Below are 16905 nucleotides of genomic sequence, written 5' to 3'. Positions count from 1 at the left end.
CATACGTGAAGAATTTGAGAAGAATGACAAAGAGCCCATCGAGCCAGCCAACATATTCCAGGAGGACTCTGATGATGATGAGGATCCCCTATTCCAGTGGGTGAGGGATCGTGGTGCACCAGAGATGGATGAGCCTGTAGGTAGGCCTGACTCCACCATTGCGTCCGTAACTGGCACAGATGTTGAGGACTATATGTCGCAAGAGGGGCGTGCACATTCTCAGTCACCGAGACCATTTGAGGCTGCAACAGGAACTCCTGATGATGATGGTGATGGTGATGGTGATGACCCTGCTGGTGGTGATAACCCTTCTGCTGGTAGTAGTGGTGGTGGTAGTCGTGGTGGTACTGGTGGTGGCATGCCTGCTGGTGGTTATTATGATGATCATCATGAGTGGATGCGCAAGCAATACCAGCAAGAAGTGGGAACACAGCAGGACCCTGTGCGTTTCACAGGTGAGTCTCAGTTTACACATGCCACACAAGATCAAGACTATGGTGGCCACAGCAAAACTTACAAGAGAAGGACGGGTCACAAACACAACCAACCTCAGTCTGATGACACGAGTATGAACACCATGCTAGCAAGTTTTGGAAGCATGAGTATGGATACTGGTAGTCAGCATCAGCCGTGGCAATCATCTCAACCTCATTATGCCTATGATTATGGCCAGCAGAGCACCGGTTCTGAATATAGCTCCTATGGTCAGTTTGGGGCCTTTGGGCAGTCAACACATGCGTATGACTATCAAAGCAGTGAGGCTGGCTCTGGCATTGGGTCTAGCATTGGGTCCACATACATTCCACAATATAACAGTAGCACAAGCAGTAGATATCAACCTTCATAACAACGGTCTAACGCCACTGTGGAACAGCTATACCCTAGGATAGGGGTCTTGGCATATGTGGATGAGAACTCTTATATGAATGCTGTGGAGAACTATATGCAACAGTGGAGCAACAACATGTCATGGGAAGATTATGTGGGACAAATGGGGAATGAATATGTCATTCAATCTCATTTTATGTGATGATAGTTGTAACTTGTAACTTGTAACATTGTTATTTGTTAAGCTTGAGCAATTTGATGTATCACTTATTCAACTTAAACATTTGTAATGTTTATTAATATGTTTTTCTATTAATTGAATGTTTTGTTTGAGTTCTATGTACATAAATTATGTCATTAATGTATATACTATGCTATTTTAATATGTCACCGCCTACCAACTAAGGGTCCGATGTAAAAGTCATCTTTGGACTTTGTTTTTGCAAAATCTAATAATGCCATTGTGTTTAAATGGCCTAAAATAGGCTGTATACCAATTTTCAGACCCAACAGAGGTCTAAAACCTACCGAGATGGGCTTCCGAGTCGAACAAAAAAAAAATGCACAAACTCGCCGAGATCTCTCCTGGTACAAGTTCCTGTACAAGGCGAATGTACTCCAGTTGCGCTCGCAGCTAGAGGATGAACAGGTTTATGACAGCACTTTGATTGCTACCTTCCTCAGGTTGGGTGAACTTGTATCATACAGCACCCACCAGTCAACTGCATTATAAATGAAGAATATTAAGAATATATGAATTGTAAAGGAATAAAATTATAAGTCATATATGTAAAGTCATGCTACATTGCCACCTACCATGGTCTGACTTTTGTCTACCCTCCACTGCAGATTTTCGACTGAAACTTGCTGAGGCCTCTCTGAAGGCCTTGATCTATTTACATTTGAAATTTCAAACAGTGTTAGAGGCATCAGTATTTGCTATTTAGTAATTACATTCCTTTACTGACTAGCAAAAGACCAAGTCCCATAATCTCACCTCATCATTGCAGTTAGATTGTGTCTTGGAATTGACCTCCAACTTCTCAATAACATTTTCAACTGCCAGTAACAAATCCGTGTCCAGCCCAAGATCATGCGAGTACTAGTACTTTGGATTCAAATAGTATGCTAGTAAATGGGAAACCACAAATATAAGTTGTTAGTGACTGAATACTTTAGAGGTTTGAATATGTAAATGTAAAAACTCATATAAAGTGTATAGATGTTGAAGTGTTGAACTCACCAGCTTTATGCAAGGGAAGATTCAAGTGCTTCTCCCATCGCTCATCAATGATGTTAATGTATGAGCAAGCACTTCGGGGTATTGCAGCTCGGACCATTTCCTTCATCTTTTGCATGGCAGCATATATGTGGGGCAAGGTAGGCTTCTTCTCCGTGTCAACCATCCTTAGTACTGCCACCACTGGCTCTAATATGGCAACAACTTTATACAAGTCCTTCCAAAATCCATCACTTGCAATGGTCTCTTATGCTGCCTTCCCTTCTTGTGTCCTAGAGCCCGACCAACTAAACCATTGCTCACTTGCAAACATTGACCTCAGACCTACCACCTTCAACTGAATGCTCTTCAATGCAATGTAATTGGTGGCAAATCTAGTGACACCTGGCCTCACTAAATCCCCCTTGCATTTGTCCCTCATCATGGCTAAAGCATAACCATGGTTATACACAAAGGTGGTCACTTGCCTTGCCCTATTGACCACACCAACCACCAAAGCTTTTTTCCCTATGTCCTTCAACATTAAATCAATAGAATGGGCTGCACATGGAGTCCAAAAGAGGCGGATCCTCTTACTCTTCTTGTTCATCAATTTCTCTCCAGCCTTCTTAAAATTAGAACCGTTATCTGTCACAATTTGGATAACGTTCTTTGCTCCTATATCTTCCTCCACCACTTGCTTCAGTAGCTTATACAAGTATGATGCATCCTTAGACATGTTTCGATGCATCAACAGACTTCAAGAAGACAGTCTTCCCATTGCAACTCACCATGAAATTTATGATGGACTATCTAGTAGGTCCAGTCCAACCATCAGCCACAAGAGTAACCCCATATGTGTCCCACTTTGGCTTCAGACCCTCTATGTACTCTTTCAACTACTCTACCTCTCTAGGCAAATATATATTATACAACTCATATGGTGTAGGCCCCTTCCATCCTGCGCCAGCCCTCCCTGCAGCGTCAAAGAATGCATTATAATATGTTCCTTGTGCTACATTAGCAGGAATGCCATTGTATAGCATGAACTTGCTGAAGGCTTTCCGTGCTTCCTCTTGTTTACCACCAAACACTTGCGGGATGGTTGGCTGGAAGGCATCTTGTTGCCTAAAGGTAAATGGATCTTGCTCAAGAATGGTATTTGGGGATCGTACTCGTGGTCGGGCTTGGGGCCATGGGATATCTCTTGTGCCAGTGCTTCTCCTCCTCTCATCTTCTTGCACTGGTGCAGCTGAGCCAGATCCACCAGCTCCTCTTGCTTGCTCATATGCTCTTATATTGTCAAAATGAAAACTTTGCCTACTCACTACCAAAGTCTGCTGGTAAATCCTCCATTCAGCCTTTGATCCGAACTTACCAAATGTAGGCCTATATAGTATCATCTCCTACTCCCCCCATGGATGTCTACACCAAGCCTCTCTAGCACTGCCTCATCGAAAGCTATTTGTTGTCTTTCCCTCTCAGCTTTCTTTGTCCGTACTCCTCTTAGAGTTTGTGCCATTGCCAGTTTCACTTGGCTCGGAACATTTTTGCATTTGGCAACATCCTTGCCCAGACCAGACAAATGTTCCTTTAACCTAATTGCTCCTCCAGAATTTAGAATCTTCCCACAGTAGTTACACTTTGACTTCTTTTTGTCCTCAGACATTGGGATTCCATGTTACCATGCTATATCCCCCATTGTGTAAGAAATATCGTATTTTTTACACTGTTACATAAAAAAAACATGTATTAGTAACTATTACAGACTTAAAGTAAGGTATTAAACACTTAAAGTATTGTATTTATAACTATTAAACATAATATGAAGCTACTACAACAATCAGATACCTATCTCTTATTTATTCCCTAACCCTAGTATTTATTTATTAATTAAAAATAATATTTACAATTTTTATAAAAAATAATTATACCTTTAAATATAAAATATTATAATATAATGATGTATTTGACATCATTTGAAGTTGGATATTATGTACAATTGTTGTGCATAATTTTTCAATAAAAACAGGTATTTTTCCTTAATTTTAAATATTTTTTAACTATTTAAATAATATTATTATTAAATCTGAAAATTAAAATATTTTTTTTAATGGGTGAAAAAAAAAATGACTCCATGAGGCTGTAGAGCATGCAAACTAGTCTAGCATACATCAAGATCACATCCAAACAATAAGTATTTATCCTATTTTTTTTAATTTCTTTTTTGAAAAAAATCATTCTTTTTTCCAGAAATTATAATAAATAATTTAATAACCGAAAAAAATTCGGCCTCCATCAAGTTATAGATCAGCCTAACATGTATAACATAACTCAAAATCACACCCATCTAACAACATTTCATCAAATTTTTTTCAAAAAAATAGGTTTAGGGAAAATGGGTTTACCTTCAAAAACCTTCACAAACTTGAGCAATCCTCCAAAATTGAGCTGCAATCTTCACTTTGCCACCAAATTCACCTTCCAAATGTTCGAATCCAACCAAATAATGAAGAAGAGAAGAGAAGATTGAGAGAAGAAGAGAGTTGGAGAGAAGAAGAGAACCAAAAGGCTCTCTGTCGACAGAATAGCCCCAAATGAATTAGAAGTTCTAAGAGTTTAAGTTAAAACAAGTTCTTTGGGTCAAAATGACCAAGACCGATAACCGAGACCCATATTCGACCCGAGATCTCGTCGAGATCTTGCAGTTTTCCTTTGATTTTTTCCTGTTTTTTCAACCCTCTTCGAGACGAGATCGCCGAGATCTCGCCGATAAATTGACTTTTTCCTGTTTCGCCATGCATCTCGTCTCGGATTCTTGGAAAACCGAGAATCTCGCCGAGATCTCGCGAGATTTCGGTCCATGCAACCAATGACCAGGTCTTACGAGAAACCAAGGCATCCATCTCCACATCCACAGCATGTTTCCACCCAGGATGGGACAAGGCAAACGTATAAGAGGTGGGAATAAAAGTAGAATGTAATGCATCAGCAAAAGCACGATAATGGAGCGGAAGATGAGAAACAGAAACATAATTGGCTAATGGGTAAAGAGGATTCTGAGTGCAAGTACGAGTACCTTTTCTCTTTGCAATGGGGAGATCATCAGTGTCTAAAGTTGGATCCGCAGGCAAGGAGTCAGCTGGTGGCGGTGGAGGGGCAACCACAATAGGTTGAGATGGCAATGATGGCGGATGCTGTTGGGCACGGCGCGTGTAGACCTGAATGTGTGGGGAACCAGGATTTGCAACTAATGGGATAGGAGGAGGAACAGGGGCAGCAACAACACTACCAACACCACCAGTATCAATATCAAGACCAAGGTCAATAGAAGAACCAACAAAATAAGGGGAGTTTTCAAAATAGGTAACATCAATGGAAACAAACTGCTGGCGAGAGACGGGATCAAAACACCTGTAACCCTTCTGGGTACGAAAATAGCCAAGGAACAAACACTTGATAGCCCTAGGAGATAGTTTATCAAGACCAGGGTGAAGCACATGAACAAAACATTGGCAACCAAAGACACGAGGGGAAAGAGAGGAAACAGCCCGATTAGGAAAAACAATATTAAAAGGAATTTGATTATTAAGAATAGAGGAAGGCATACGATTAATTAAGAAACAAGCTGTTAATACCGCATCTACCCAATAGAACTTAGGGACATTCATATGAAACATCAATGACCTAGTAATGTCTAACAAATGGCGGTTTTTGCGCTCTACCACACCATTTTGTTGCAGTATGTAAGAGCAACTAGTTTGATGAAGGATGCCATTGTCAGAACAAAAGGAGGAAACCTCACGTTAGATTATTTCTAAGGCATTGTCTGTGCGCAAAATTTTCAAATGAACACCAAACTGAACCCGAATTTCATTATAAAACTGTTTGAAAATAGATACAAATTCAGATCGATCCTTCAAGAGGTACAGCCATGTCATACGAAAATGATCATCAATGAAACTAACAAAATAAGAAAAACCTAACCGACTCTTGACCCTACAAGGACCCCAAATATCAAAATGAACTAACTGAAACAAAGAAGTACTCCTAGACTCTGGACTCAAAGGAAAAACAGTACGGTGACGCTTGCCAAGCTCACAAGCTTCACACTCAATGCGGGAGACAGATTTGCAGTTAGGAACAAGATGACGCAGCTTGGATAATGAAGGATGTCCTAGCCGATAATGCCAATGTAAAAGAGACACACTAGAAGAAGTAGCAACCGCTGCCGTAGAAGTAGATGCCAAATCAAAATAATAGAGGCCACCCTTCTCATGCCCGCCACCAATCATCGTCTTTGTTGCAAGATCCTGAATGACACAATGAGAAGGAATGAAAGGTTATAGAACAATTCAAAGTCTTACTTAATTGACTAACAGATAGAAGATTAAGAGGAAGCTTAAGTACATGGAGAACATCAGACAAAGAAAGGTCAGAAGATAAGGGGATGTCCCCATGACCAGTAACAGGTATAAAAGACCCATCGGCAATAGAAATCCGAGATGGGACAGCGGACTGAGTAAAGGACAAAAATAAATTAGGCTTACCAGACATGTGAGAGGAGGCACCGGAGTCAATGACCCACGGAGAAGATGAGGAGGCAAGACATGCAATGGATGTACCTGGGTGAGCAAGAACAGTTGTAGATGTAGAGGAGGATGCCTCAAGTTGCTGAACTCGTTGTAATAGATGAGAAACCAGGTCATTAGAGGAACTACCACTATCGGTGGAAGACCCATGAGTAGTGTCAGGAGGGTGCATAGAATCAGCCGCTCCATCAGAAACTGCAATGTTTGCAAATTGCTCTCATGCCCATGGTGGTTTGCCATGTTTCAGCCAACATTTGTCAATAGTGTGGTTAGGACGATCACAATGAGAGCACCATCGAGAACCACTATCACCAAAAGATGAACCAGCAACGTGAGAACCAGTTCCACAACCACCAGAACCAGCCCCATGATCATGACCAGATCCAGAACCACGAACTCGAGAAGAGGTACCACCACCATGACCACGCCCTCCAGTAGAAGTAAAGAGGGCAGAATTATCCTTGGAGATAGGGGCTGGATCAGATTTCACCACCGAAGGAGAAACAACTCTCTGTATTCGACAATATGCTTCATTCATAGATGGGATCTTCTCACCAGCCAATAATTGGCTTTTGACGGATTGAAGATCAGAGTCCAATCCAGAGAGAAACTTAGCAACCAAAAATTCTGAACGTTGGGATTTAATCACAGAGGCATCAGTAGATATAGGCTGGTACACATTGAGTTCTTCCCACATCCCCTTCAATGAACTGTAATATTCGAGACTTTTCTTTTTGCTTGAAAGAGAAAAACTTCTCATACAAATCATAAATTCGAGATAGATTGGTATCTTTAGAATAGCTCTCCTTGAGATCTTCCCAAACTCCCTTGGCAGTTTTATGAAACATAACATTAGACGCTATGGAAGGCTCCATGCTATTCCAAAGCCAACAAAGAAGGGTTGCATTTTCGGCCTTCCAATCGTCATATTTGTCATAAGTAGGATCTGGTGGTGTCATAGTGAGATAAGACATCTTCCGACGAGCAGTAACGTAAACTTCAAAAGCTTGAGACCAAAGGAGGTAGTTGGAGGCACCATTTAATTTGACGGTAGTAATCTGAATATTGAAGTTGTCCGTAGGAGGCTTAGATTAAGCCATGAGATCAAATAAATATTGTTAAAACAATACCTGGGATAGGTAGAGAGCAGAGACAGCCAACAATAAGAGGGATAAGGCACAAAATCGATTTCAGCCGAAACCCAGATTAGGGTAAAAATCGACAAACTTCAGGAGGAGGCTAAACAGCCCAATATGCGATCAATTATTGGTGTAAACAATCACCCAAAAATAAAAGAGAATAAAGGTCCCCAAACCAGCAGCCAATGTGAAGAAGAAATCCCAGGAGAAGAAGAAACTCGATTTCACAGGGTTTTTAGAAATCGATTTCTCAGATGGAAACAAATCATCACTTCAATTTGCAGTAATCTCGAACAGCAGCAGGTGCAAGGATAAACATGATCAATCATCAGCATAGCAGGGAACCCTAGTCCTTCATTAGTGTATGACTAGGGTTCAGACAAGAATATACAGCATTTGGTTGCTGTGGACCATGGCAAGAGAGCAAGGGGAAGGAGAACCCTTCAAAACTGCAACACCAAGGAGAACTGTGGATCAGAATTAGGGCTCTGATACCATGTAACAGAACAGAACCCTAAGCTAATCAGCAATGAAGAACAAAGAAGAAGAAGAAAATAGAGAACAGAAGAGAAGAAGGGAGAGATCGATTGAGAGGTTGAAACTCCCTCACAATTTGATTAATTACAAATTGTGGGGAGGGGATCTTATTTATAATATCAGCAATAAGTAAATACAACCAAACACACCAAAATACCCCTAAGACAATAGAACTAACTAGAAACATAAACAAGACCAAAATACCCCCAGAATTTGGTAAACATAAAACGATAACTCTTAACACTGTCCTTTGAGGTTCCTCCTCTTGAGGTTCCTCCTTTACTAACACCTACGGCTGCAGTCCAGCCACCTACGGCTGTTGTCTAGCCCCCTATGGCTGCTGCCCAGCCCCCCATGACTACTGCCCAGCCTCCTTTGACTGCTGTCCAATGTCCCTTGGCTGCTGCCCAACCCCCTCTGGCTTTTCCCCCCTCATCCGAAGGGAGTCCTTTACAGGGGGAGACCATGGAAAAGAGTGTTGTTGATGTTCCTATTCAGGGGGAGCTGACTCCTGTCTAGAGAACTATTGGTGAGTTTCAGAAGAAGATTGACAACTCCAATATGATCACCTATAAAAAGGGAAGCACCAAAAGGGGGCAGCTTCTATGAAACCCGCAAAAAAAAACTTTTGGAACCTGTGTAATTTCAGGTTCTCGCCCTTGGTTATGGAGGATTCCAGGGAATCTTCCCATCTTGTTCTTCTGGAGTCAGAAGACCCCAATGGAACCCCGAACTTAAGCTACCTGTGTCGGATCTACTGGCTGGACAACATGTAGAACCTCTCCATCAATTAAACCTATTGTAGGTACGATTTGTTTGTATTTTATAATGTATTACATTGACCAAATAGAATTTATAGGGGCAGTTTGGTAATTTAACCCTGTGGGACCCACATCCCCTGTGGGGAATCCTATTTCCAACATTTACCCGAACCCGGATTACACCTGATGTCATATGACATCATTATGTAATTAGAATACACTAATAGGTACGAAATTCTGTTAAAAATCTGATTTAGGAATTAGTTTCTAAAAAAATGATTTTAGCTTTAATAGGCAAACATGCTTTAATCAAACCACTATATATATCTAGGTGACTTGTACTATTCATAAATCCTAAAACATAAGAAACGATTCTGCCTTAGAGAAACTTTGTAAGGCTTAGAAAAGAAAGGAGAAAAGAGACGATGAAGAAGGGAGAAGAGTACCTTATGTTAGGGCTTTGGTTCTCTACTTGGAATTGGAGTCCTTGTGGCACAATTCAAGACTGTTGCATACTGAATCCAGGTAAGCCTTGAAAAATCCTTTCTGTTCCCATCTCTATCTTCCCTAAATTCTCTCTAATTTCAGTCCTAACCCCATGGCAGCCATTAAAGCTTAGAGAACCAAGCTTTATTAATAAAATTCTGCTTATATTAGACTGTTTAGGGTTAATTGTTGTTCAATTGCACCTGAAACCTTAGGCTGTCCCCCCTAATGAACCTAATTTATGCTTCTATTGACCTAATGATAAACCCTAAAGCAATCTATTTGGATTTATTTGGTAAAATCCCCAAATTGAAGTCAAATTCTGAAATTGGACTCCCTAAGAGGCATGACCCACCTTAGAATAGGTCTAAAACATGAAATTGGGTCTGTGCATGTGAAGATCCATACACTTGGAGCAAAACCCCCAAATCTGCCCCTTGAACCAGATGCAAAACCAGGGTTTGAACCGGTCGTCCGGTTCAGGTGCCCTGTGAATCCGGTTCAGCCAAAATGGACCAAAATACCCTTGACCCCTTGGATTGACCCCTGGCTGTATTCTGACCCCAAAATTTGGTGATTTTCTACTATTTATGGACTGTTTCAGCCTGTTCTTAGCTGATCTTGTCTATGTTGCTGGGATCTTTGGAGGGTAGTTGTTAAAACCTGATCTACAGATTCAAGTAAGGGAATTTTGTCTTATTTTATGTGTGTTTGTTACTTAATTGTTATTTATTCTGTGTGCCATGTCATGTTTCATCAACAATACACTGTTCATGTAGTTTGTTAGCTTGTTTTTCCTTTGCACTAGTTTGCATGTGATTCTAGGCTGCATTGGCATCTTGCATTTGCATTGATATTTATTATTACTGTTCAATTGATGAAAGTGAAGTACTGTTTATTCTTACAACTCAACTATCCATACATGTTTCTTCATGCATAGATTGCACTGGGCTAGGCTGTTATATCATAACCCAGTACTACGCCCTTTACCAACAGGGGGTGAGGTGTTGGACAACCCGTGGTACAGCCGAAGGGTATGCCGGGGTACCATTCACTGTCTCATGTTAGCGTGTGTGTTCCGCTGTGGGAACAAACAGTAGGGTTGGTCATTGGGGGTCTGTTGGGTTGGCTGCCTGGTGATATGCTTTCCTGGCGGGTCCTCACCGTGGTAGAATGGTTTCGCTCGGGTGACCGACGTCTGGTTATGTGTTTCTGGGACCGAGGTTAGCATCTACCACAGTAGTACTTAAACCTCATAAGACTTAGTTTCCATGTTAGGAGCATGTTAGATAGGGACATTCATCATGGATTATCGTGTTGTGTTTGCATGCATTTCCTTACTGGGCCTGGTGGAGCTCACCCCCATGGATCTTTATATTTTTCAGATGATCTTGTTGCTGCTTCTGTTGGAGTCTCCTCTACGCAGGACTCTCCTTCAGCCCTTGGAGTTGATGTTCCTCTACCGGTGGTGCACGATGCTTCGTGCTCGTGCTCGTGCTCGTGCTATGACTACGCGTTCTCCTGAGACACCACTAGATTTAGGCTTCTCCCCTTCTCTTTGTTATACACTTTTGTATAGTTTATGTTAATAAGTCTTTTGTTTTAACTCTTTAGTTTGTGGGAGAATCACTTTAACACTGGTTTTTTGAATATGTATATATATATCACTATTCAGTTTAGTCTCCCTTTATTGCTGCCTAATTTATGTATTTAATTGCTTCCGCTGCTTTTAATTCTGTATTCGTGGATATGATTGCGAATAGAGTACTGCACTTGCAATCCTGGTGGGTTGGTTGGATGTGAGACACATCTGGTCACACTTGGCCCTTAGGAACCGGGCCGGGTGTGACAGCTTCAATCCACTGTGACATCGATACCCATCCAGTTGCCGACTCAAGATCCAGATCCTTCCTCTTCTGGTAAGCCCTCTTCTTTCGACCTACCTATTGCTCATCGTAAAGGTACTAGGACTTGTACTCTGCATCCCATATCTCGTTTTGTTTCTTATAGTTCTCTTTCTCCTTCTTTTCATGCATTTGTATCTTCTCTTTCTTCTATTTCCATTCCTGAAAATTGGCAGGATACATCTACAGATGGAAAGTGGAAGGCAACAATGTTGGAAGAAATGAGAGCACTACACAAAAATAATATGTGGGATCTTATGGCTCTTCCTCCAGGGAATAAACCAGTTGGATGTAAATGGGTCTTTGTGGCAAACAGAAGGCAGATGGGACAATGGATCGTTATAAGGCACGACTGGTTGCAAAGGGGCTCACTCAAACTTATGAAGTTGACTATCAGGAGACCTTCGCATCAGTGGCGAAACTCAACACTGTAAGGGTGTTATTGTCATGTGCTGCAAATTTTGGGTGGGATCTTCAGCAGTTCGATGTAAAGAATGCCTTCCTCCATGGGGAGCTTGAGGAAGAGGTATATATGGATGTTCCACCAGGTTTCTCTGATGACAGGACCAGGGGCAAGGTCTGTAAATTGAAGCTTGCTCTTTATGGTTTGAAGTAGTCACCTAGAGCCTGGTTTGGCAGGTTTCACAAGGCTATGATTTCAGTAGGATATAAGCAAAGCAATGTTGATCACACTTTGTTCATCAGACGAGTTGGTGACACAGTAACTATTCTCATAGTCTATGAAGATGATATTATGGTCACTGGTAATGATAGTGATGCTATCAAGAAACTGAAGCACTTCCTTAGCCGTGAGTTTGAAGTAAAGGATCTGGGGACTCTTAACATATTATCTTCCTCGATCTCTTCTCTTCTCTTTTTTCTTTGGTTCTCATCATCCATCTCAGGGCAGAACTAATGAGGTGATCGTATGATCTAGATGTTGCCGTCAATCCAATCTCTTCAATCAGTGTTCTAAACACAGGTTCAGATCGATAGCTGCTGCCTTTCTCCACTGTAATTTTTGGAGTTTTTTTTTTGAAGATCAAGCCTCTTTCAGCTTCGAAGGTTGATTTTTCTTGTTAGAGATCCATCCTCGCAGTCCTAGACAGCACCTATCACAACTTTTCAACATCAATTGAAGCCCCCTACCCTACATTGATCTCCTCTTTCAGGGTTTTATATTATCGATTTTTGGTTAGGGCTGTCAACTATTGCTGATTTTTAAGGGGAGTTCTATCCATACCAGAGGACCACTCAACCTTGATATCAGCCTTTTTCTGAGTTTTTTTGAAAAATTCACGTCCTCTCCTATTTGGATCGATTTCCCCAAATATCGATCCCCTTTATCTGGTTCTTCTTGGGCTGGTTTTGTTGATTGCTTCAGTCTCCTTGTTGGTTCTATTTATTGGTTATTTGCAAGCATGTCAAGCCCAGATATTACTACTACTACTTCTGGAATTGACGGACAGACAAGGACTGAGTTTTTACGTTCTGCTGCTCCTATCAAACTCGATGAAACAAATTACTGAATGCGGTCCAGGTCTACATATTTGATCATTGCTGGTCAAGGACTTACTGAACATATTATTGGTTGTACCATAAAGCCAGCTGAAACTGGTCCGCTACATGATCAATGGTTGTCCAATGATGCTATGGTGATGTCCTATTTGCTACACTCTATGCAACCTGACCTCTCCAGCAACTAATTATTGGATACAACCCATCAAATATAGAGTGCTGCCAAGGAGACTTATGGGCAGGTAGGGAACGATGCTCAGGTGTATGAGATTCGCAAGAAGGTTTATGACACCACACAGGAGTTATCACTTATTAGTTTCTAAATATTAAGCTGCCCTCAAGAAATTATGGCAGCAATTGGATCATTACTCAGATTTTCAGCCTTCTACTGCAGCTGATATTGCTGCCTATCGCAAACACATAGACAAAATCTGTGTTTATGATGTCTTGGCAAGTCTGAATGTTGAATATGACCCTATCCGTGTGTAAGTTCTTAGCCGATCTCCTTTCCCTACATTGAAGCAGCCTTTTGATTTGGTTCACACTGAGGAGACCCGTCGGGCTGCTATCTTGCACACTCCTACTGTTCATAGATCTGCTTTGCAAGCTGCTGGTTCCAGCCCTACTCCAATACCCGATGGCAATGCTTCCTCCAAGGAACCTATAAAGTGTGAACACTGCAACAAACCCTATCTCAGTAAGGCTACATGCTGGAAATTACATGGGAAACCTGCTGATTTTGAGGTCAAAGTTGGTCGTGGCAAAACTAAAAACAAGGATCATCACAATGAAAGCATAGCTACAGTTCCGACTTCCGACTTCCGATTACTGACAATGGTCTCTCCCAGGAAGAATTACAGGCTTTCAGACGTATGTTACAGGCTTCCGCTGCCTCTGCTACATCACTTCCTGCCACCTCTTCCACTCCATCAGGTTCCAACTTTGCCCACTCAGGTATTTCGTTTGGTGATCATTATGCAATAGGTGGCTGCATACCACAGGGTGTTAAGAAAAAAGGAAAAATTGGCAAAAGAGAGAATGAGAAAACCCTGATTTGATTACAGGTGCTCTGATACCATGTTACAAAACCAGATTCCTGCAATCAAACCAAAGCTATAGCCAGAAGGCTGCCTGCGGCTATTCCTGATTGTTCTACCGCAGGCCACTCACCCTTTTATATACATTTAAGTTAAAAAATACAAGGGGACAGAAATACCCCTGTACCAATCGAAGCCTTACAAGTAAAAGAATAAATTAAAAATAGCTACACCAAACTACCCCTAGAATCTCAACAATATCTATTCAGTGCCGGCTCTGTTCTATCAATTCATAAAAGATCTCAGTTATTGATTAGGAATCACCTCCTAGAATTGGAGAGAGAGTAGAGCGTCATAGTAAAGATCAGTTTTAAAGCAAACATTAATCAGTTGTATGGATGTGATCAAATTATTATCAGAAAATGGCCAAATGCTCACCTCATGAAAGTGAAATCTCCGTCGGTGCTTAACAATGCCTTCAGTCGCACCATAAAACATATCCATAAGCATTGTTTTCCCTATATAATGAAGAAGTAATACTTAAGGTAGAGATGATGTCTACATGTTCAAATTTCTTCTTTTTTGAAAAAAAGGAATCGTTGTAAGACGAACTTCAAATGGGAAAACAACTACTGAAAGAAAGACAGCATCACTGCTGCAATAAAATTTGTCGCTCCTCTTCATACAGTCCAGGAATCAAGAACATACCACTTCCAACATTTCCATACAAATACAGTCCTTTTGGGGCTGGAGGAGCTACTGGATGGCGACCAACCAATGAATCTAACTTCTTCTCCCGATTCAGGTACGAAACCCATTTCCCCACTCCTGGTTCTACTATCTCATTTCTTTTCCTGAGTCATTAGAACAGGTTCCACAAAAAGGCAATAAACTGCATTCAGTGGCTTTACAAATAATATGAATTTTATTAATATAAGATTCCTGAACAGCTTGGCATCTACAAATCTTTGAACAAACATTTAGAAATGTTATTTAAAAATAAGACAAGCTGATCTAAATACCTAGAATATAACAGTTAATTAAAATCTAATAGAAAATGGATATGCAGCAATGTTGTAACCAGACCTAGGTAATACATAGTATAAGAAATTACTAATACAATGATTTGTAAGAATGCAGGTCTATTTCTGATTATATAATGATCACAATGCAGGTTCACATTACTATGTCTTAAGCTTGAGGATCTCTTATGCAGGAAGAGGATAAAGATGATATAAAGATGATAAGTTGTAACCCTTAATTAATCATACATAAGCAAAGTAGTGACTAAATACTCCACCAAACATAGTGGAGGGCATAATGTGGACATGATGCGGTAAGCTAGGCTGAAAGGAAACAAGCACTTGCAAACTTACAGAAACCAGAATAGCAATGAACCTAAAACACAACAGAAACTTAGAGTGAACAAAACTCTCAAATGATGAACTCGATGAAGATGAAATTAATATATTCAAGAGCCTATGGGGGTGAAAAAGTGGTAAAAATATTTTTGTAATATGGGTACAAGGGTATATTTACATGAGACTTTTTGTATTAGGTAGAACACAAAACCAGCTTTTCCAACAAATCCAAGATTTCTTAAATCTGATTTATATTGAAGGAGTTATGTTCCGGTCAAACCTTATTTGGTGTGGCGAATGCTATCAAAATCGCTCTGAATGAAAATATTTTTTTAAATATCAAAACAAATAAATATTTTACAGCACTTTGGGTTTTTAACAATGTTTTACCATATTAAGATTTATGGAAATTTTAGATTTGAGAAAAAAATTCAGCATTAGAAAGTTGAAAATTTCATCTATCGCCAAAAATCCAGTTTTTGTTCTTGAACTGGGAGGTAGACTTTTTGTCCTTTTGGAATTTGATATTTTACAATTCTTATTGGATTCAAATAGGGGGCTATTTGCTTATTTATGAATAATATCTTAAGTAAATGACTTATATGATATTTGGCATAAATAAGTACTAGAACCTGGTCCGATACCAATTAAACCAATACAAGGTGCCCTACACTATGGCAGCAGTCGCCTAGGCGACACCTTGACAACTATACTATGAACTCTGTCAAACTTGATGCTAGTAATTACTTGATGTGGTCTAGATCCTGCTCTCTTGCTGTGGGTTCCCGTGGTCCCTCTGGCCATCTTACCAGGGTCTCTGAGAAGCCTACTGCTGCTGGTCCTGCTCAGATTAAATAAGAGACCGACAAATGCTTAGTCATGTCATATCTTCTCAACTCAATAGATCCTACTATTTCCCAGGGATATCTCCTTCTTAACTCTACTGCTATGATCTGGAAGGTTGCAAAATACACATATTCCCAGGTTGCTAATGATGCGCAGCGCTTTGAACTCCGGAGGAAGATCCACAATATGCAACAAAAGGATCTCTCTTTGTCCCAATATTATTCTGCTATGTGAGGTCTATGGCAGACTTTGGATTTCTATGGGTGATTTACTGCGACTAGTGATACATATACTCTTGCTTTTGCAAATGGGAAGAGAAACTTCGGGTCTATGATTTTCTGGCTGGATTGAATATGGAGTTCAATCAGATCAGGGTGCATGTCCTCAATCGCAATCCGTTTCCCACTCTTGAGTAAGCCGTAGGGATTTTAGCTAGAGGACAGTTGTCGTAGGGACTTTAGCTAGAATTTTTCCTTCTTTTCAGTAATGTAATTCGAATAATTTTTTTGTGAGGCATGTGTTTTGGCCAAGCAAACTCAAACTCATTATTTTGTTTTTGATAATAAAGTGCCACTCCTTTTTCTTTAATTCATTCTGACATTTGGGGTCTGTCCTATAGTATTTCTGTGACTGGCTTTCGCTAGTTTGTAACTCTCATCGACTGGCACTCTCGAACC

General features: G+C 40.6%; 1 protein-coding gene across 2 annotated transcripts in view; it reads right to left on the bottom strand.

Annotated features, from left to right (window-relative positions):
• The window catches only part of LOC122638261 (putative ATPase N2B), a 137907-nt gene that overhangs the window by 106929 nt on the left and 14073 nt on the right, over nt 1–16905 (bottom strand). For both annotated transcript variants that reach the window (XM_043831137.1, XM_043831136.1), the window contains exons 4-5: nt 14730–14875; nt 14460–14539 (exon numbers count right to left, since the gene is read on the bottom strand). In XM_043831137.1, coding sequence (XP_043687072.1) covers nt 14460–14539; nt 14730–14875 — 226 coding nt within the window. The remainder of the gene's footprint in view (nt 1–14459; nt 14540–14729; nt 14876–16905) is intronic.

The sequence above is a fragment of the Telopea speciosissima genome, chromosome 8 (assembly GCF_018873765.1).
Source record: "Telopea speciosissima isolate NSW1024214 ecotype Mountain lineage chromosome 8, Tspe_v1, whole genome shotgun sequence".
In the NCBI taxonomy this organism is placed as follows: Eukaryota; Viridiplantae; Streptophyta; class Magnoliopsida; order Proteales; family Proteaceae; genus Telopea; species Telopea speciosissima.
This window is presented reverse-complemented; position numbering and strand designations above follow the sequence as displayed.